This window comes from Ambystoma mexicanum, chromosome 3p, assembly GCF_040938575.1.
Source record: "Ambystoma mexicanum isolate Mex_15411 chromosome 3p, UKY_AmexF1_1, whole genome shotgun sequence".
Lineage (NCBI taxonomy): Eukaryota > Metazoa > Chordata > Amphibia > Caudata > Ambystomatidae > Ambystoma > Ambystoma mexicanum.
In genome coordinates, this window is record NC_090925.1 from 773359712 (window position 1) to 773382831 (window position 23120).

At 45.3% G+C, this 23120-nt stretch overlaps 1 protein-coding gene across 1 annotated transcript in view; it reads right to left on the reverse strand.

The window, feature by feature from the left end:
- Window positions 1-23120, reverse strand: part of PARP2 (poly(ADP-ribose) polymerase 2) — a 695158-nt gene that overhangs the window by 586143 nt on the left and 85895 nt on the right. The window contains exon 2 of the mRNA XM_069651725.1: window positions 17141-17321. Coding sequence (XP_069507826.1) covers window positions 17141-17321 — 181 coding nt within the window. The remainder of the gene's footprint in view (window positions 1-17140; window positions 17322-23120) is intronic.

Consider the following 23120-nt stretch of genomic DNA (forward strand, 5'->3'; position numbering starts at 1 on the left):
TAGGCTAACAGAGTGACCCAGCGAGACAAGATCGCCTTTCGGAATTCTGTTTAAATTGGCAAGTGCTTTGGGAGGCTGACACTGAAAAAAGGATCAGAGACCGGCTGAGGGGGATTCCAAGGGTGAAAGGTAATCGCGCAACATGAAGATTAGCAGAAGGAACTTTTGTTTTGGGCATATCAGGCCCTCTGAAGCAAGAAACCTTGCATGAGAAAAGACTTGGGAAGGGAAGACCCCGATATAGAGAAAAAGGAACTTTAAGCTTGTGCCAGAGAAGCCCAAGAGTCCCGCCTTGTCCCATGCTAAAAACTAGGGCAAGGCAGACCCTTGCCCATAACATCCTGACCTATCATTTTGTGAACACTTTCTTTTCTTGTGAACACTATGCCACACTATTTTGTAGCATAGCAGTAAGGATTGGCAATAGGTTTTTTAGTATTTTTATTTGACTAGACTAGGACTTTATTATTATAAGATGGTCGTAGCTTGCTCCCATCTTCGATTTAGGTGTAGATTAGGAGTTTATCTCACCCATTTTACTGTTCAATAAACACCCTTGAACTGTGATCACTTGTGTCGTCTTGCTTTGATACCATGCCTTCCTACAGTACTCCCAAACAGACCTTGGCATCTATGTTATGAAGAGTAATTTACGGTACGACTAGCATTGTGAGGCCTTTATCACAGACTTTAATAGGAATGTGGTTACAGATTCTCTCATTGTCACTGTGACCGAGCCAGGACTGATGTAGGAACTGAATCAAGAAGTGGGGATGATAATTGTGATTTAAATGTTTTATAGGAAAGTGCTGAATAGCCATCGGTCCCTGGGGAGTTTCACTTGTGAAAAGTGTGGATTGCACATTCAATCTCCCCTTTTGTGATTCGAGCTCTAATTGTTTGCGAGTCATCCAAGAGAACAGAGAGGATAGTTCCAAGTTCTGAATGTTCACCCCTTAGAAGATCCTAATAAAATAAGAAAATCAAAGGTTTTTCAACATCAGAGTATTGTAAAATTCCATTCTTGTCTTTTATGCAGGTGATAAAAAAATGTTAAGTGCAATATGTATGCAAGTAACTTGTTAAGCCTCACTGTCTTGCATATATTAATACAGTTTTGTTCATATTTTATTTATTTTCTCATTTATAAAGCGCACTAAACCTGCAGGCATCAAGGCGCAGGTTACAGGAGTCACAACAGTACAACACAGAGGTAAAGTAGCAGACAAGTGGAGTATGGAAATGATCAGTTCATGGTAGTTGCATCTCCTCTAAGTAAGTAGGGAGAAGAGCCGTGTTTTGAGATGCTTCTGGAAGGCCCAGTAGGATTGCTCCGGTCTTGACGGCAGTGGGAGGGCATTCCAATTCTTGGAGGCAATAACCAGGAAGCTGAGACCACATTATCGTTGAAGTCTGAATCTCGGGGTGGTAAGACAGTGCATATGGGATGCCAGTGTGAGTCTAGCCACGCGAGTTTAGTTGAACTTTAGTGAGGTATCGTGGGGCAGGGTTCCAGAGGCATATGTGGGTGATCGAGTTTTGAACAGGATGTGGTCACGAATCAGCAGCCAATGTACAATTCTTCTGGCTCCTGTGATATGATCTTTCTTCAGGATGTTCGGTGCAGCCATTCTGTATGACCTGCAACAGGTTTATATTTCGAGCATTTGTACCAGCGTACAGCATTACAGTAGTATAATCTCGAGCAAACAAGCGATCTAGCAATGGTGAGGCAGCTATCCATGGAAAGGAAGGGTCTGCAGGGATTAATCAATTTGGTGGTGTGAGCTGCCAAGGAAGCAATCACATTTACTTGTCTGGTTAGTGACAGTGTAGAGTCTAGGTAGGCCCCAAGGGTTTTGACTTAGCCCAAGACTAGAATGGCGATACCCACAATATAAAGTTTATTGAAGAGCAATTGAGATCCAACTAGAAGCAGCTCGGTCTCGTCATCGTTAAGGCATAACATGTGTGAGGCCACCCACGCCTGGATGGTTTGGTAGATCGAACTCAGTGTGTTGGAATCAGCGGCGTGGTAGTCGCCTGTGATAGGTAGAAGAAGCTGAATATCGTCTGCATAGTTTGTGTAGGAGATAACCTGGGCATCTAGGAGATTGAAGAGTGGTTTGGTAAAAATAGTGTACAAAGTTGGTGAAACACAAGAGCTTTGAGGGACGCCACAAGTGACTGGGCCTGGCGGAGCCGAAGCAGATAGGGAGAACACTCATGGTTCTATTGGATAGAAACCAGTGGATCCAGGCGGTTGCTTTGGTCGAAAAGCTGAGGAGAGGTGGTGTTGGCAGAGGATTTGGTGATCCACCAAATCAAAGGCCGCTGATAGGTCAAGCAGAAGGAGAAGAGCAAGATTGCTGTGTCCTTTTATTCATCAGTTTGAATTCTATACGTCAAATAAAGCTGACCAGTGCCAGGACCCGGTCGGAACCCCGATTGGCGAAGGCCCAGAAGGTTGTAGGATTCCAAGTGCATCTGGATCTGTAGATAAGCTGCACTAAGACTTTGAGAAGGAAAGCGACGGTGTTAATCGGGCGGTAGTTTGTAGCAATGTCCAGTTTGAGAGAGGATTCTTTTTAGGAGAGGTAGAACTCCGGCGTCTTTAAGGTTGGCTGGAACTATGCCAGATGAAAACAAGGTATTAATCATTGTGGTAATGAATGTGCTTCCGAGCAGTCTTTGATGGCTGAAGCCGGGCAGATGTCCCCTCCCTTTACATCTAGAGGGTTTGAGCCCTTTCATAATTGTGATTACATCCAGCTCAGAGAGAAGTTTGAAGTTGAATATATGGACCTCATGCTATCAGGCTGGGGGGTTGAAGTCAGGTTGGGTGCCTGCAGTAATAAGTTCACTTTTCTGTAGCGGTATCTTTTTTTGTAATTAAGACATGTCTAGTAGAGCATTTAGTATGTTTGCACACCAAGTGGTGTCTTTTATACAGATAGTGGAGGGTGACTGGGGTTTCTAGATCCCGTAATATGGCAAAGAACTCACAGGTGGTGGAGTTAGCTTTGGCAATTCTTGCATTGTATGTATAATGTTTTTGCTTGGACTATTGCCAGTTTGTAGCCTTTACATGAGGCAGCGAATTCAACTTTGTTTGGCGTGGTTAGGTCATTCTTCCAGGTGGTTTCTGCTATGCGTTTAGAAGTGTGGAGTGCTTTGAGGTCAGGGGTGAACCAGGCATTGAGGTGAGCCATTGGTTTTGCTTTGCGTTTAGCCATAGGGGCTAATGTGTCAACAGCAAGCGGCCGGGATTGATTGTAGATGTCGACCATAATAGTGGGGACGCTAGATGTGGCTTGATATTCAGTGAGTATCTTCAACAAGGGAAAGATGTGGAATGGGGTAATGATCCGTGAATTCCTTGTTTGAGCAGCAGGTAGAGGCGGAGGCAAACAGGTTATATGTAGGTATGTTGAAGGAAATAATGTTGTGGTCCGACCAAGGACATGGCCCGTTAGAAACAACCAAAGAGTTACAGTTGAGGTCAGCCAGCCAATCTAGGAAACGTCCTTTGACATAGGTGGGACTTGTGATATGTTGTGTGAATCCTAACGCCTCAATGGTGTTTGTTAAGGCAAGGGATATGTCAGTTATGTCGTTGAATCCCAAATTTAGATCACCAAAGAGGATACTTTTGAAAGATGGCTTTGCCTCATAGTTGCGCATTAACCATATCTGCCTCATGTACTGCTTCTAAATTTACTCTAGCCAGCTTGAGTTCCCTGAAAGCTTTCCTGGGGGCATTGCAAGCATGTGCCATTTCTTTCTCACGGATGATGTTCTCTATGAGTTCTCTGGCCAATCTTCATTCTAAAATAAGCAGAGGAGCAGCCGATAAATTCCCTTTGAATAAACCACCTTCAAGGTATCCTACAAAACACATGGGGAAAGATCACGCTTCTCGATTTAATGAAAATAAATGTCAAACGCTATGGCAGTTTCCTGCTGGCTAATTGGGTCCTTAAGGAGAAGGTCATAAAGTTTCCATTCTCGGGAAGGGTGAGGTAGAGTCCTTACTATCTCAAATTAGCCGACAAATTATCAGAAAGTAGCTTATGGCCAGTTCTAGTGTCTGATACATATAGGATCAAAGAGGCTGAGAGTAAAAGGAGATGAATATGAGCAGAAACCATGTGAACAAGGGAGAAATAAGTAAAGCATGTTTCCTTCTCGTGCAAGAATCGCCAAATCTCAACGAGACCCAGATAACACTTTTTCAAGGGCCAAAGCATTCTCAAAATTTAGAGAGGTAGGTGGGAGAGTCTATGTAAGGAAGGGTCTTCGGCTATTTTAAAGTCACCTCCTCTGATAATGTACCCTTCTGTAAAAGGGAGCCAATATAGGGAGAAGCGTCACCAACAAATCATGTTGCTTTTAATTCGAAAGATAATGAAATCAAAGTTATCAGATGACTAAATAGGGTGCCTTTTAGAGAATTAATCTTCTGTTAGGGTCTTTCAGCATTCCCAATTTAACAAATGGGGTGTCCTTGGAAATGAAAATTGCAGTTCCTCGTTTTTAGTTGAGGCAGACACAAAGAATTGCCCAAGGAAAGGGCAAAAAGGCATTGTATGCTTATCTTTTAAAATAAGGTAGATCTCCTGTAGCATAGAGTTATTTACGTTGAGTGCCTAGAGTCTCCTCAGGACTAAACTTCTCTTGACCAGGGAATTCACCCTCTGGTCATGTAGTGTTAGAATTTTACAGGAATCAACCTAATGAATTGACACCAAGAAGCAGTAGTCCTCACTGCTACCATTGAAGGCAGGGGCTGCTGTGCTTCTAGCGTTTAAGGAAAAGCTGACATGGATGGTGCAGTCGTCTGGCAAATCATCGTCGAGGGCTGTTGTTGGTCTCCATCACTGGTGTTGGTGATGTAGCCGGAGAGGCACAGGACACGGGTGCCAACGGGCCAGCAGCTAAGTCCTTTGTTAAGGAAGTCCCATCTGTAATGGATTAGGGAACCCTGCAAATCTAGATACAGACATCAAGAATACACAGCCATCCGTCCTCAGTTATCACAGTGGTGATCCCAAGGAAGCGAGTTGACCGGGAAAGGCCAAGTGGAGGTGTCATGGCTGCCGGGCATGGCAGGCAAGATATAGCACCAGATTTGATGTCTATGAGGGGGTGCAGCAGTTCCATGCTGGGTAGGTTGCACCAGCTTAGAAGGTAATGCCTCAGACGCAGATGCCTACATACGCTGATGAGTCAGGATTTTCAGGTGGAAGATGAGGAGGTGCCCTGGGAGAAGGGGGTCACAGCTACCAAGTAATTATGGGCAACATCTCCATGACCGCTCAACAATAATGTTTTTCGGTGGTTGGTGTCCAAGATGGAAGAACATCGCTATTTGAATATTGACAGCCTGCAGAAGAGAATGATTTTGTCCCGACTGCAAAGTTGAATGGGATATGCAAGTTGGCACTGTTAGAACCGATAATGCCAACGGTCTGGAAACTGGGGCAGCAAGGCTAGTTAGGTATTTTGCTTGATAAAAAGACGTTACTGGGAGGAAGGTGATCCCATTCACGTCAGGGGCCTCTAATGTGGCTGCCATCCTGACACATTAAAGAAATGTGTGATGAAGTGTTCTTGCCAGAGGAGCAACAGCATGAAGAAGAGAACCTGTTTCAGGAAGGTATCTTGGAGAATGTCAAGAGAGCCACTATGGAACTCTTGGATGCCAGTTTTCATTGCATAAATAGCAGAGATGGTGTTGAAGGGTCACTCCAAGCAGAAGCTGGATGGTTTTAGGCCTGCAATACAATAAGGAGGATATATTTACTGTTTAATGGTATGCAGCTATTGAGGAGGGCTTCCAAGGCCGCCCTTAAGTCTACAAGGTAGATACTGACATGGCCAGAGGAGCTGGCATGATGCCCTCCAGCACCCATTGTCATTGGCTTCTTCATCAAAGGGTCAGGAACATCCCTCAGCTTCCTTTTTCCAGCAGCACCAGGAGGTACTGCCACATAACATTAGCAAGGATTGAATATCATCAATCTCGGAGGGGGAACGAGCTTCTTTGTGTGCCCACAGGTGGCCTGCAGAGAAGGGAATGTGGACAAGAGGGCCCAAACTCAGCCTTCTACATAGGCCTGACTTGGTACCATCCTGTCCCACTCAGAGCACCCTTCGACTTCAGGTTGGCATCAAGGGCCTTTTTTGAAGTGCCTTGCTCCTGTGGCGGTGAATCTCCAAAGGTGCAGGGTTCACAAGTACCCTTATCCGAACACGCTAGTATGCTTACCTTGCAAGGAGGGCACAAGGGAGGATATGCAGACCATGGAATACCTACTGTACAGTCTGGGGTTTTCAATGATCAAGGAAAGGTCCACTTTCGATCCAACATGCAACAAACTTCTTGGAGGCTCCGCTTGACCAGGCAGGTCAGGCCAAACCAGCGGAGTCGTGCCAGCAGCTGGTGAGTCACCAGAGGTAGGAGAACTGCAAGTCAGTTAGGCTGTACAAGAGGCTCTTGCAGCTCGTGCCCTCATGTATCCCATTGTTCCAGTTCTGCAAGATACAAATGCAACTATTACAGGAGCAGATGGACCTCCCATAGGCTCTCAACCCACCAGGAACCTCACATCTGGTGCTGCTCTTCGCCTCGTTATCCCCCACTCAACTAGATTGGGAGGATCCTCTTTCTCATCCAAACTCCTACCATCTGGAACTCTCTCCCTCTCTACAACTGACGCATCGACAACCACCTTGCTTTCAGAAAGGCCCTCAAAACGTGTCTTTTCCCCTGCCACAACCTGAATCCCCTTCTTCCTCATTAACATGACATTACTTCACACACAAGCACCAGTCCCAGGGTCATCGAAACATCAAGACTTGTTGCAGCGGATGCTGGCTCTTTCGCGGCGGGCTTTCGCAGCCACCCGTTCTGCTAAACTAAACCCCCAGCCCACTCCATGCACACGATCACAGATCAGCCTTCCACTCCGACTGGCAGGCTATGGTTACTGGTATACAACACCTTACAATCTGATGTTAGCATGTACATTACCACTGGAATGTTTTGGGACATACAGTCAAGTCATGAAATATGCACTGGGGTCACGTCCAAACTCACGCCACGGGTAAGCACCTGGAAGACCTCTACTGGTATCTCCTATCTTATCGAATATCAAAGGGACTTGCCAAAGCACTTTGAAAGCTAGTAGCAATTGAAAGGTGCTTACTTGGATTTTTAGGGACAGGAAATGTAATGAACTTACGTGGACTTTGGGAGGCAAGAATGGTGACACACGAAGATGGATTGGGGGTACAGACACACTTAAATTGACTTTTGGCGGGGGGGTGTAATAGGTCATAAGTGAGAACCGGACCAGTGCGCCTAAAACCATTTAATACAGACTGCTAGTTGCACCAACATGATGTGTTGGGAGTGCCCCTTCTGTAATCTAACATGACAGTATGGCGTGGCCTCGGTGCCAATTGATTTAGCCTGCCTACATTACCTGCAGGGACAAGACAGGGGTCTGGACCAGGATATATGTGGGTGGCCTGGCCCTGCAACTGGAGGAAAGCGCATGCAGGTTAACATGTGTTTCACTTAGAGCATTACACCTACAAGGTTCAGCTCGCCCATGACGCTCCAAGATAGTTTTTAGTAACCCCCATTGCACTTACAACTGCTTAAGGTTAGCCATTGGAACGCACAGTAATTACGGGCAGGTATCCTTTATATCGCAATTATTGGACTACCTTGGTTAACATCTGTAGAACATGGAAGACATGTAGTAGCTACGTCTATTCAATGTATTGTCTATTGCGCTGAGAGAATCCCATTAGCCTGGCTTTTCCATGCTAGGATGTCTGTCCCAACTAGAAGATGCTTTAGTACAACTCGTCTATCACACTGGCAGACTTGGGGTAGCCTGCCCATAGGGCCAGAAAACTTGACAGTGACAACAAAGATAAGCTCTATCCAAGTTTACGGTATGTATAAATGCACCACTTCGGTGGACACCTGCCGCAGGCACGACTTCCCAGCCACAAACTCTAGAATGCTGCTGCGACTATGACAAATACGGTCTAGCTGGTCACATAACCTTTGCACTGAAACACCAGACTTGCCTCAACATCTGTGCCATTAGAATACAGCGCCAACTTATGACAAATTCGGTCTAGTTCAGTACACAGAGTCTCCTGCACTAGCACTCAGTCATAACCACCCTCAGCACCTGCCCCACGTCCCTGACGTCTTGGGCTACTTACTGGAGCCTCGCCAACCCTCCTAAATCCTAATCTCGGCCAAATGCACACACGCATATCGAGTCTCCTCTAAGAAATCTCACCATACCTGAACTACAGTCCCCGTGGGCATTCCTACCACAAAGCACGTTGAGGTCATACAAATGGGAAAATGCGCTATATAAATTTCTTCTACAGTAGCGACTAAAATTAACAGTCAATGTTAAATAATACATGCTTCACTCAAAACATGAAAACATTCAGTTAATAATCATCAATTTCAACATTGATAAAAACAAAACAGTCGCAATTAAAAGCAAATTGGAACTTCCATCGAATATCCTTGACCAGAATGAAAAGCTGTTCAATTGTGCTACATCATGAACACATTTTGAGGAAAACTCAATTCCTTCGGGACAGGACATGTTATTTTTGTTTTTTTTTATTTATTTGATTTGTTCAGGGGAACCTGAGCAAATTTATCAACACGTTGCAACTTAAGAAAAAGCTCTAATCCTCTCGTCCTCCATTCCTCTGTTCACTCTTTATGGCCATGTGTAGATCCGGAATTCTCCTAAATCAGTTCTGAAATCTCTCGAATTTGTCGGAAAATTGCGTCTATTAAATTCACCATTGCGACAGTCCATCTTGTGGTTTCACCCGATATTAACCTATTCCATAGGTCATTTTCACACATCATCCACGGGTTCTCCATCAGTGGAAGTAGGTGGACGGTTCTGTTGTGTTTGGTGTTAGGACTGTATATAACTAAATGTCTCAGTTTCCTTCACCTCCATCTTATTACACAAACGGCATTCTTGTTTGCCAGAAGCGTCCCTGATGGCTAGGATTTCCTGTGTTAAGAGCAAGTTCAATCTTGCCTTCATGAACAGCGTTCTTTTTTCTTTTTTCTAGGAATTTGACGCAGTATTTTAACTGAGATTTCACTTTATTGAAAGTTGCGGGGAGATGGGCTAATAGTTTGTTCTCTGCAGCTGACTCCAGGGTCTGAATCCAATCCATCATTTCCATTTTTGGTTTGATTCTGTCTGGATTCTCTATCATCTCCTTTTCTGTGCACGCAATTTCCTCTAGTTTGTCTTTCCTCCTTTTCGCCCAGCTGTTCAGGGCTGCACATTTGCCATTTTCCAATTCGTCTTTAATGATGTTAACAGCCGGCAACTTCTCAACCAGTATTATTCTCCTATAGAAGCTCATGGCTCTTTGGTCTACCGAGGATGCTAGGGATACCAGGCCTAGCTCTCTTCTGATAGCCGCCGTCGATGTTGATTTGGGGACTCCTAGGACAGCTTTCCAGACCAGTCCCTCCAGTCTACTCCAGATCGTCATTGGAATGCAGAGCGGGACCTCCATCCCGTACGTTAGTGCTGGAACCCCTTTCCCCTTGTAGAAATTTATTGCGGGGGTTAGTGAAAACTTCCCGAATTTTCTGTCGATGACTCATTTGAGATGTTAATCTTTTCGCTTTGGTCCATAGCATATTTTGCATCGCCATGTCTGTTCCCGAACTGTCGATTTCCACTCCCAAACATCTGATGTTTTTGACTGATTCAATTTTGACGTTTTCCAGGAACCAGGCCAGTTGTTTAGCCTTTTTGTTCGGTGCTTTTTCGATCGTCAGAATTTTGGTTTTGTTGATTTCTAGACGATTGTCATTGATGTATTTTGCCAAGTTAGAGAGTTTTCATTGTAATCCGATTTTTGTCTGATCAATTAAGATCACGTCATCTGCGTATAGCAGTCTAGGGATGTTAGTTTTGCCCATTTTTGGGGGGGAAGCTTCTGACCTCCGCTTCAGCTTGTTGCAGGTCGCCCAAGAAAGCAATGAATAAGGCTGGTGCCAGAGGGCAACCTTGTTTGACTCCTCCGTTAACCTTTATTTCACCCGATAGCAGTCCTTGCTGACTTAATTTCACTTTTACGGTGTTTTGTGAGTGAAGTGCTTTAATTGGGCCGAGCACCGACTGGGGGCAGTTCCATGAGTGCAGTTTTGTCCACAGCATATTTCGATCAACTTTGTCAAATGCTTTAGATAAGTCGAAGGCTAGATGAATCTTTGGGGCTCCCGCCTTTACTTTAGCTTTTAGGATGTTGATGATCATGATGTTAATCGAAGTATTTCAGTTTTTTTGGAAACCCGTTTGGAGGTTATCCTTTGCCTGGCTGCTTTTTTCCCCAGACTCTAAGGTGGTCTAGCAGGAGGGTCGCGTATATTTTGCCGATGATGTCGAGCAAGGCAATCGGCCTGTAGTTTTCCGGGTCCTCCCGGCTCCCCTTTTTATATATCGGAACGATCACTGCTTTCTGCCAAGATTCCGGGATTTGTTGTTTCGCCTCACATTCGGAGAATATCTTACTGATCACAAACGACCACTTTTGGAAATTGTTTCAGTAAGACATTTGTCAGACCATCAGGGCCTGGAGCTCTAGATGTTTTTAGCTTCTTGATTTTATCTTCGATGTCTTCAGGATTCGACAAATGAACCCAAAATGGAGTCGGCTTCCACGCCTTCATTGCTGGTTGTTCCTTTAACTCTTCAAATTCCCGCGTTAAGTACTGTATCCATTTAGATTCCGAAACAGCATTGCTTAATGGGGCATTTTGTGTCGATGCGGTGCTTTTTATCAATGACCAGAATTCACTTGATTTCTTGGATGCTAGACTTTTCATCATGGCCTCCGCATCCTGTTGGTATTGGGCTGCCTTTTGTTGTTTCCGCCAATGCTGGTACCTTTTTATTTCTCGGTGCCAATTTTCCCAATCCTCATTGGTATTCGTTTTCTTAGCCTTTTTTTTCAAGCAGCGGCCCAGTTTTCTTTGTTCTACCAACTTTTTGTTGAAAGCATGTTTCGTTTGGCCATCCTTTGGATCTCTTCCTTTCAGTGGTTTTTTATATGGCAATAACAGCGGTAGATAGTCTGGCCTTTCATCGATCTTGTTCAGTCTATTGGACATGACTTTCCGGTCCCATGCCTTTTTAATTTTCATAATGTCGGCTTCAGTTAGCCTTAGGCGTGTTTGTTGGCTATTTAATTCTGTTTCCAGCGGATAACCTGTTTTGATTGGTCTCCTTCCTTGCCATGTGCATGTCAACAAGTTGTGATCGCTATTGATGGTACTCTCAACTTGAAAACTCACCATACAGTCAATTAGGCCAACTGAGATGCAGATGTAGTCTATAGTTGCTTTTGATGCCCCGCGTTCTCACGTTGGACAGTTTGTTTGGTTAGGGAACAAAGAGGCTATGTTTTGAATATTTCTTGAGGAGATCAGATCCTTCCATGCTTTCCCTCGTTCCCTGGATGAGTCCCATACTTCCTGCTGTTGGTTACTGGTAGGGTTTGCTCGAATCATGTTACAGTTTGTGTTTAAATCTCTGCATATGATGATTTTGATATCTTTGAACTCTTCATATATCTGATCAATCGTGGTACTCGTGTTTCGGCAGAATACGTTGGTTGACATACGCTTCCGATTCCAGTAGCAATTTATAATTGCTAACAAGTTCGTGTAATCACCTCCCTTTTTTCTATCGCCTTGGGACCAAGTTGTCAGAATCACTAACATCTCATATGATTCTTTCCACTTACGTGGTTCCATGAAGCCAAATCCTGTTTTAATTACTGTAAGTAAGCCCGCTGATGGTCTTCCTTGCAGGCCTTTCTCCGCTGCAGAAATTTCAACAGAAAAGCCGTCAAGCGCAGGTTTTACCATCAGCCACGTCTCTTGTAAGCATAAAATGTCGAATCTGCCCAGGTTCACGTCACCAACCATCGTTAAATGCGAGTGTCCTCGCGTATTCCAAGATCCTAGACAGATAAGTTCCTTTGAGGACCGTTCCTCTCCTACGATTTCAACTGGGGGATTGCCCATCTCGCTGCTATTTGGTGCTTTTCTTGTTCCATGCTGATGTCAGCCAGTTCCACGGGCCATTCCGTTGGCCCAGGTCTGCTGCTTTTTTCGTACGGTTCGGCGTTTCTGACTGCAAGGAGGGACCACTACGTGTTTGGTGCTGAGGCTCTTTCGAAACCCGGCTTCTATCTTGTCCATACCCTTGGTCGCGTAGCTTGGGGTGGAAAGTCTGTTTTGCCGCTGTGTCATTCGAGATTTCACCTGCGTTCCTTTTTTGTTTGGTTAATTCTGTCAAACGGAGACTCATCTGCTCCAATTCTTTAAATGCCGACTGGTCGATTTCCCTCGCCGCTTCTGCTTTGATGTGTATGTAGGCTTTGGCTCTTTTGTCGATATGATAAGGTTCAACCCACTTCAGGTCTTTTGATCTTAAGTTGTTTAAAAATTTTGATCTCTTCATTATCTGCAGAATAGTCGGCCGATTTAATGGCACATGGTCTTTCTTTGGGTCCAGTTGTTCTAACTTGAATACACGGCTCGAAACATTCTCTGTGCTTTCCTTTTCTGCTCTCTCCAGGAGGTGCTTCTCTTTCCTGGGACTGCTAGGAGTGGTCCTTCTGTGGTCCTCATTGCATTTGTTTCCAAGCCCATGTCGCTGGTCTGCTTTAGTCCAATCCTCGCTATTCTTTTGACCCACTGGACTTCCGTCTTTGCTCTGCTGTTCATTTTCTGTTTGTGTTTTTTCCCTTGCATGCTGTTTATTCCGCCTTCGGTCTCCTTTCTCTCCGCTTTATTTATTTCAATTAGAAGAAAGCCCCTCTGTTTAAGTTCCTCAAAGGCCAATTGATCAAAATGCTTTGTACCATCCACTTTTATGTGAAGGTATGCTTTTGCTATTTTCCTACTGTGGTATGGTTCTACTAGGTTTAAATCTTCGCTTCTGAAGTTTCGTAGTGAATTTGTTTTCTTCATTATCTGGACGACGGTAGGCCTATTCAGTATTAGGAAATCCTTTTTTGCATCCTGTTGTTCTATTCTGAATAGACAAATCTCTTTTACTGTTTTCTGATGGTAACACTCGGTCCTACTTCTCCAACTTATTTTCCGTGATGGCAGATTATCTTGATCCTTGCTTTCGTGTCTCTTTTTTGTTACTCAGTGAGTTTTCGTGTTGCCTCTCTTGGTTTCCGCCCTGGTCTATTCCCGACTGGTTGTTCTTTGGCATAGCATTCATCCGGACACCTGACTTGCCCCTCTCTTTAATCCTTTTCGAAGACATGTTATCGTCCTCGTTGGTGGTTGAATCATTACGTTCCCAGTGTTGAGATAAGTTCATTAGGACCGAGTCTGTGAAGCACTCCTCTGTTGTTTTTGGAGATCTTGTTTTAGTGAGTTCTTCTGCTTCGTCCTCCACTGGGACTATTTTTTCTTCAGGTAGAGGAGCTGGTTTCTTCAATATTAGGACTGGCTGACCTCTTTTTTGTCTTTGACGATTCACCCTTTTTGCTTTGGGCTGGATTTTCCAACTTTGGGTCGGTAGCCCCGTCCGGGGGAGATGTGTTGATTATCCCTTTCCGCGTCCCCTCTTCAAGGTGGTTCTGTGATGGATCAGTTTGAGTCTCCATGTGAGCACCGTTCCATCGCTGCAGGGCTTGAATCTTTCTTTCCAGTTCTTCAATTTTGTTGTCTCGTATTAGTTGATGAGTCTTTTTCAGTTCTTTTACGTCCGTTATATAGCTTTCCACATGTGAGACTTTTGTAATCATATTTGTCAAGATTGCCGTGTTGTCGCGGATCTCTTCTTTGATGGCTTCATACAATTTGCAGAATGGTGAAAGTACCACTGACATTGCTGACATGATTGCTACCATGTCCGGTTTCTTGTTGGGTGAGACCTTCTGCATTCCTGCCGCTATGTCGCTGAGGCGCCGGTTTTTTGGCGATGTATGGCTTTTCTCGTGTCTTCTTCGGGGAACCGGTGAATCTAGAGCCGAAAGTTCTATCAGCGTGCTTTGGTCTTGATCAATTATAATTCTGCCAGTTGAGATTCTTTGTTTTGGAGCTTCGAAAGCCCGCACAGGGCCCTCGCCGTCCGACATCAGACCAAAAGGAGTCTTAAGAATGCCCGTTTCCAGATGCGGCTTAGTCCATGCATGCCTCTCTTCCTTTCCAGCCAATTTGGAGTTTCGGCCTGGATCCTCTTGCGGTTGGTTTATTGGCGTAGAGTCTTCCGTCATTAGAACTTCCTCAGATGGCTTTTCTAGTGCGGATTGGATCTGGGGCGGCAGATTCGCTTTTTTGGAATCGTCGTTTATTTCCTTATTTTCCAGGGCCCTGTTTTGTGCTTGATGCATGTCCCTTTGGTTGCCTCCCTTTTTGTTTATCCCTTCCTCCGCAATGCTACTTTTTCTCGATTGTCTGGGGCTCAGCGGGAGTCGTATTTATTGTTGGTGCGTGGCGCCCAATTAAATCCTTTTTATTCTGCTTTGAGCCTGGGGTGTAATCGTGTATCACTTCGAGCATCTCTGCGTCTGAGACCTCAAATTCCGTAGTATATTTTCTTTTGACCTGTGGTGTAAAGAAAGCCTTGAGAGGGTACGATGAGGATGTTTTGATTAGACTTTTGGTGGAGGTACCTCTTTTGGTCATTCTGGGGCCTTTAGGTATCAGTTTTAATTCTTTTACCTCCTTTCCCAATCTCTTGTTCGTTATGGCTTTTTTCGCTTTTGCCAATTTAGGGTCTTTTTTTGTTTTCGTTCTTTTTTTCTTTGAGGGATTTGTTCTTTGTTTTGCAGGTTCACTCTGATTCCTCAGATAAAAACTCACAGTCAATGAGTAAATCCTTCTCCGTGTTTCTATCTCCGTCCATCCGCGGGCTGTTTATCACGCTCTTGTTGTCCACATTTTTAACCAGCGCGTTTGAACGTGCTCCAGCCTCTTTGCCCGGCTGGTTCAAAGTGTAGACTTCCTTTGTTAGCACTATGGCTTCATCATTGTCCATTCTAGGGTGATGGATCATTGCCTTTATATTTATGGAATTCCGTGGCTGATCCATGTTGCTTAAATTCCCAACTGGGGGTCTCCCAGTTGGATCAGTCCTTTTTTCCCCTATGATTACCTCCAAGTGCCTGCCTCCATCTTGGGTTTCGGGCCCCGCTGTCTGTCCATCTGCGGCGGGGGACCTGGCACATGGATTGCTTCCGATGTCTGCCGTTGATGAATGTTGCGGAAGTGGAGTACCTGGTGCGCCTTTCAGTACTTCAGGGCGTCGCCCGTCTATCCCAGTCCACACAGCAGGATCTTCTTCCTCGGCGCCGTGTCCCCTCCGCCACAAACATTCCGCTTTGCTTCGCGGCCGGGCTGTCCTCCGACAGCTCTCGCACTCGAAGCACTCGCCAGACAGGCGGGGACAGGGCGGCTCGTGGCCACGGGGGGGGGGGGGAAGACGGCTGATTTCCTTTTACTTCTTCGCTCACTTCTTCGCTCACCATCTTCCATTTCGAAATGCTCCCGAACCGCGCCCTCGTCGTCGCCAGGTGGCGCTACAGTCCGGAAGCCGCAGGAGCCGCCCGAGCTCAGCTGCCGCGAGGATGCCAGACCAGGCTCTGCAGCCAAAGCCGAGACCATTGTTTTTGTTGACGGGGCTGTGGTAGGGTCAGGTACGTTTTCTACTTCATTTGCGATTTTGTTTAGCGAATTGGGGGCTTTCCAATCCGCACTCACAGAGGTCTTTGATCTTTTACTTCTTGCAGAGGGTGTCTCCGACTTCGCATCTGTCTCTTTGCTGATTTCCGAGCCAGTCACACACAGCTTCTTGACGGGTCTCCCTTTCGGACGTACCTCGGGCTCCATTATGGTCTTCTTCGGGTCTGCAGCGGACTGCTGCAGACTGCTCGCCACCTCTGCTCCCAACTCCGCTCAACGCTCTGCGGTGTGTTTGGGTTAATAAAGCTGACTTCCTGCACAAGGATGTGGACTGCTGCAGACTGCTCTCCACCTCTGCTCCCAACTCCGCTCACCGCTCCGCGGTGTGTTTGGGTTAATAAAGCTGGCTTCCTGCACAAGGATGTGGACTGCTGCAGACTGCTCTCCACCTCTGCTCCCAACTCCGCTCACCGCTCCGCAGTGTGTTTGGGTTAATAAAGCTGACTTCCTGCACAAGGATGTGGACTGCTGCAGACTGCTCTCCACCTCTGCTCCCAACTCCGCTGTTATAAGTAAATGTTGTAATGTTTCCACGACTGACTGACAAAATCTACATTTATTATCCACTGAACGTTTTCTAATCAAAAGTATTTCTTTTGTATAAAGTAGGCTCAACCTGAATCGAAGGAAGGTTCTGAGAGCACAACCATCTGGAGATCTAGCAATGTAAGGAGTAACATCCCCCAATCGTTTGTTCTCTAGAGTCAAGTTGTAGCCTAATTTATAGGAGGTTCACTGGTCGCAGGTATTGGCCCAATCGTACTCGTAATCTTTCCTTTTTACTTCCATCAGTGTTAGTACAAGCAGGTCTAGTTACATTCAATTTTTCAAGGGTATTCTCACATTTAGATTTGAAATGAGTAAAACAGTCAAACTGAAGTTTATTCATTTCAAGGTGAAATTGATAACAAAGAATGTTCAGTGCCAATGAGAATCTTCCTATATAAGGAAAGCGCTTTCCAATTCAAATACATTTGCATGGATAAGAGGCTCGATTCGTACCCAATGTAAATAACGGGAGTGCAATTTGGCAGGCTCAAAGCCTTTCGCAAGACTCTTCCTTTGTCAGAACTAGAGTTTCTGAAATTGAACAAGTCTCAAGGATATATCAAATGGCTGGTAGAACCTTAAACTTATTGAAAGAGAGAAGGGAAAGAAAAGTAAAGGGGCAATGTTTGCAGGCAATACATTTAATCTGGATACCAAATTACATACCCCTTTCAAACTATTTATCTCGTACAACCCCTCGGTGAGCATTGGAAAGAAATAATTTTTTTAATCACCATTAACTCGATATATAAAACAAGGAAACAGTGCTCAGAACCCAGCACTAACCGAAAGGCCTCTGTGATTTCTTTGTTGGATTCCTGTGAATACCAGTGCCAGACGTCACCATCGCCCTGCCATTCCCAGCGCAGCTCCAGCTGTGGCCCGCATTCTTCATCTGCGGGCAAAACACTTTTCTTTGGTTGTTCTGGACCAGCAGATGCTTCCCCCTTCCGCTTACGAGCACCACCTGGAAAAATAAAAAGTGCATTGAGTTTAAAGGGCCACTTGAAGCCTAGGCCAGGCCCAATAACCAGCAATTAGCCCTTCTGTGCCACAGTTGCAACAAGATTACAAAACGTGCTCCTCTGGTGTCTCTTCATGATGGGCACAGCAGGGTCCAAAGCTAGAGACAGGCATCGTTTGTACAAACAGATAAACAGTCTGCAGCCTCACCTCACCCCACCCCAACCAACCCCACATCCGAAACCAAGTCTTTCTTGTGCCGCTTCAAAAAGCGTGTTAAACTCCAATATTCTGAGCCTAAGCTGGTTTCTTGACGCTTCACGCAAGACATTGGAATGCTTCTTTTTAGTTTCCTTGGGCAGTTTATTACTGTGGGTAGAGCCTGAGTTGCTTCTTCGCCACAATGGAATGTTCGGGCACTGAGGTGTTATCCTCCTGCAGAGCACGTAACAAGGTTGCTTTCTGCAGGATTTCATGTTATTTCCTTGAGCTGCTTTTTCCTCGCAGTAGTGAGGAGTGTTGTTTGGGTCTTATTTTATTTAAAACGATCCGGAAGCAAATTTTAAAGCAGCATCATGGGAAGCCGTGAAAACGGGGAGAGAAGACCGGACTATTTACCGAACCTCCGAGACACCAAGGCGACACTAAAAAACTGCAAAGAGCAAATAGTTTCTGGACGACATCAAGCAAAGCCCCAAATCCCAGTTGGGGTATCGACAGCACGCCCTTGGTGTAAATGCAAACAACGGAGCCGGCAAGAAACATTCGCTTGGGGTCTGGAATTTATTTTGGTCATTCTTATAACCCTTCTTCTTTGCCCCATTAATTTGGTGAAACTATATTTGGGCATAACATTGTCAATACTTGGTAGGAGAGTATGCAACCTTGGCCTGACACTGGGGACATTGCACACCGTCATTTACCCACAAAAAAAAGGCAATCTCTCGCATAATACGACCAGAGGAAAGACCAGGGAGGAGGATTGTCACCCTGGCATTATAAAATCCACTTCTCAGGGAAGAAAGTCACTTCCCAAATAGTGGGTGACGCAAGAGAACCTTATGAAGTAATTTGTTATATCTGTGTTTGAATTACCCAATGTTCATGACAGTAATGGGCAGGAAACAACAAGGAAGAGGATTGTTCCCTTGGCATTGAATTGGCATCATTTGTCATCATCTAAGGGAAGGTGGTCACTTGCTCAAAAGTATAAGTTGGCGTTACTTTACCAATTGGAACGTGGTTCATTGACTGAAGAAGCCAACATATTATTTTCCCCCTCATAGTACTTTGTGGCATTGGAGTGTGAGGGTCAGAATAGGTTTTAGAAGCAGGACAGTGGACATTTATTTGGATATCCTGATGACCGTCTCATTTGTTAGTTTTTTGAGGCATGGAAAACCCTCAGGGCTAGCGAGGCATTTTTCCAAACCCTTTTATTATTTAAATAAAAGCATTATTATTAATGTTAGGCAGAATCCTGTGCAGTTCCCTTAGGAGCACTACAGAAGATTAAGACTACAGGTGAGATCAATAAATCGCCGTGGCTGAGCAGTCAGACTTATCTCAAGAGGGAGATGAGCAGTATTCAGGTTTTACACCATAGGCCTACAGTACTATGGCACAAGGAAACACTGACCAAAGCTTTGTATTAAAAAGTAGTTCTATATTTATTTTATACACTTCTAATAAAACACATGTATCACAGTCATCAAGCAAGTTAAATTAAGTCAAAGGAAAAATATACACACTCCCAAGTTAAATTGTAGACCAAGTGAACCAGAGTGAAAACTGAGCAAAACGGCACAGTGAAAACCACACACAAGGGATGCTCTAGCAATTTCTCACAAGGGAGGGAAAACACAAGTTATTCAGAATTACTTTCTTACACACCCCAGCAACACTTCCCATAAGTTTGTGAACCGGTTTAAGCAAGACAGTGCATCAGTATAGGCAATACTTAAATGAAAACTGAGCAAAATGGCATTTCACAAGGTTTCAAAATGGGAAGGAAAGGGTAGTTGTAAGAAATGGGTGCACCACACAGTTCTAGATGAGAATCATTCTAAAGAAGGCAGGTCTAACAAACGTAGCCAGAGTCAGTAGGCCTGTGCCAGAGTCAGAGTCCGTGGTACAGGGCAAGGGCCCAGGAGCAAAATGTTCTTGTAGCTGCAGTCAAGTCTTTGGTTAACGAATTTGAAAAGGTGGATGCAGAAGTTGAAAAGACAATTTTAAGAGAGAGAGGCGGCCAACCCAACCCAATAGGTAGGTAAAGGATTTAAAACACCTTTAGTGCTACCGCGAAGAAAGGGCGGCCTGGCGGAACAATGTACCTTTAAATGAAAAAGTGGCTCCAGCGGTGGCGGTTGTTCCTAGTAGTTCCTGTAGTTCGGGTGATCCAGCAGAGGAAGCGAGGCTCTCGTCGTGGAGGAAGGTTCGAGTTACTGCACTACCCAGGGATGAAACCAGCCGTGGTGCTGCCCGACGAATAAAAGGTACGCTCCTTTAAATCGCGGTCCGGGTGGACTGGTGCCTGGCTATCCGGCCTCCGAGAACAGGGTACGGGAGATTCGACCAAGGCAGGTCCGGGAAGGCGATTGGCAAACTGGTTGGCCCCACCAGCTCAAGGGAAGAAGGCTCTTTCAGATGAAGATATTCTCTCGTCGTGTGGAGAAAAGTAATGAGACGCTGCAGCAGGGCTTCACCGGTGGTTGTCGTTGCAGGTGTCTTTGGCTTCTCTCCTCTTCGGCTTCTTAGTTCCAGTGGCGACGTCTTGCTCTTCCAGTCCTCAGGACCCTGCTTTTATGCAAAAAGATCCCCATTCATACAGCCCAGCTGTCACTCACACAGTGGAGTGGTCATCTCGGCGGGAGACCCTCCAGCCTATCAGGATAGAGTGCGACATGGGTTGCGGAGGCAACCCTGTCCAGGGGTCCTACTCCCCCTCCCACACAATGGACCCACCCCAGACTCAGTGGCGCCGAAAGGAGGGCTTCTTGCCAGAAGCCTGCCAAAAGGACAAACAAAGGATCCCCGACCTGGGTTAGGAGATTAGGGAAAGACACGAGAAAGAAGTTATATTAAAGTTCTGGCAAATAAAACCTCCAGTAGTCAAGTAAATATTCAAATGCACCGGCGGTATGTTAGAGGCTGTCAGAAAAAGTGGTAGCCTTGAACAATGGGAAAATCCCATAGAGAAATATTCGCGGTCGAATATTTACGGTAGTAACCACTGCCACCAGCCAGAAACTTTTGAGAGAGGGACTGTACGGTACCCTCTAGAAAATGAACATAAGGGAAAAACTATTAACCCTTTCCAGTACTTCCATAGTAAGATGGGTTTTACTGGTTTAGGTCCTAAAAATTGACTAGTAAAGTCAATTGGGACTTTACATGCCCTGGGAGACAGTCAGTCCCAGGGTATGGAGTCTATGTTTGGGAGTCGCTACGACACCCCTGTGTCACTGCACTGAGGATGCTGTGTGACACATGTGAATAAAGATGGTTCCTATGGGGTTGAGAAAATCCCATAGACATTAAACACAAAAATAGTCTAGAACACACATAGCAAAAATGCCTAAGAGTGGGAAAAAGAGTCTCACTCTTATCAGGAAAAAGAAACAAACCCTTCAAATCCAGTAAAGCTGCTGGGGGACTCTATAGGTAAGGGAAATTAGCCATAGAATGAGAATTCTCCCTAACAGTTAACAGCCCTACAGATGGGGTGTATCAGCCACTTTTACTCAATAAAAATAGGCAAATACTCCCCCAAATAAAAATAGGGAGTAGAAATACTCTGAATAATAAATGTTTTTTTAAAAAAAAGGGAAATGGACACATAGGTGCGTTCACCTAAACAGATCCATGGATGTGTTTGGACCAGTAGTTTGTGTAGTACCACAGGAAGAAACTATAATTATGGTAGAGGTCAAATGTATCTTTTAATGTGCATGAATAATTTGGTGCAAAGAAGTATTTCTCACAAGAATATTTCTGTTTTACAGTTGAACATATTTTTACACGTTTGTAAACTACTCCCATTGGGGACGGTGTTTTTACTCCCTAAATAAATCATTTTACTCCCAACTTTCAAAAATAGGGGGTAAAATACTCCCACTTCAAAATCCTATCTGGAGCACCGATTGGTAAAACCACTACCTGTGTCAGTGTCTCCTTACTCCGACCCCTCACAGGTGGAGTTTTGGAGCAAGGCCGTTTGGGCCTTCTTGGCTATGTGTTTCCCTAAGAACAGGCTGCAGTCAACGGTGAAGCCCAAGGGTTTTGTTGAATCTGAGATTTGCAGATCAAATCCTTCTAGAAATGCATCTGCTCCATAACACCTATGCAGGAAACGTAGCCACCTCTAAAATTCATAAGCCTAGACTAAGTGTGCTGACCTTAGACATCCTCTCAGATGTTGAGGCGGGAGGGGGGGGTTGCATCGTTGGTGCAAGCTTATGAAACAGCAGTGTGTGGATATACACTGCTGGGGAAGGAACGGTTTCTGACCAGTAAACATGCACAAATATACCTCAACATCAGGGTTTCATCATTGTATTCATTTTTTTTTAATACTGTACCAGTTCACCCCCATAGTGGTCACATGTCGGACTACGGAGCATTCAGTTCCTCCCAGGGAACACATGCCCCTAGTCTGCATTGACCAGAACATAGTGGGATATAAAAGAGAGATAGGTGAGTATGTTGTGGCTGGAATGGTGTTTATTTTCATCGAATGCTCGAAGTGTGGTGCTGAAGATACCTTCCCAATGCCAAGTAAGATGCCACAAACATCCATCGTCTATGAACCTGGGGACGATGATGCCTTGCTGGAAAAATCACTACTTGCAAAATTGTATACCTGCAGAAGGAAGGCTGTTCTCATGCAACAACTGTTTTACAGAAGCACACTTTCCCAGCAGCAAATTTTAAACGGAAACGAAGGATGAACGCAGATCAGTTTCTGCACATGTTGGATCTGTGATTAATACCCCCGCCCCCACTTACTGTCCCCGTTTTGTAGAGTGACAAAAGACTGAACGGAGTGTCCAAAGGATGGCTTTTTCATTCTCACAACACAGTAGGCTATACGTCCATTAATCAGTGATAATAGGTTTCACACGCTCGATTTTCCTAGTCAGGAAGCAGGTTCAGATGGGTGAATAGGGCAATGCCTGGAAGATCAGCCATTGCTTAATTTGCAAAACAATACGTGCCAGGGCTCTCCAATCGTCTTAGCTCGTCGGCCAGCAACCTGCACTGTCCCACCGGTGAGACTGAAGAGTTTGGGCGTTTCTTGGTTCAAAATTGTGAGGCTACTTCACATCATGTTACCCTTTATATCATTATGCTGATTCACACCCGGGAAAGGGCGCTGAGCCAATCAGGTGGCTGGAACAATGGGCGAGAATACACATGCCCCGCCCACTTTTCCCCTGGTGACGCTCTCTTATTGAAAGCCTTTCCCTGTTGCCCCCTCACCGCCAAAAACGGTAAAAACCTCCCGTCCCTCCCTCCCCACTTCGAGAATACTCAGCAGAAGGCAACAGGAAAGATGGCAGCGCTGTACCCACTCCTGAAGAGCAAGTCCATGCCCCTCCGGACAAAGATCAACGTCTACAAGGCGATCATCAGACCAACCCTGGCGTATGCCTCCCCAGTATGGATGACCTGCCATGAGCGACACCGGAAGTCTTCAGATAGTCCAGAACAAGGCCCTGCGGATATCTTCTGGAGCTCCAATCTTCACAAGGATAGCAGACCTTCACAGAGACCTGGACATCGAGATGTTGGACGAACATCT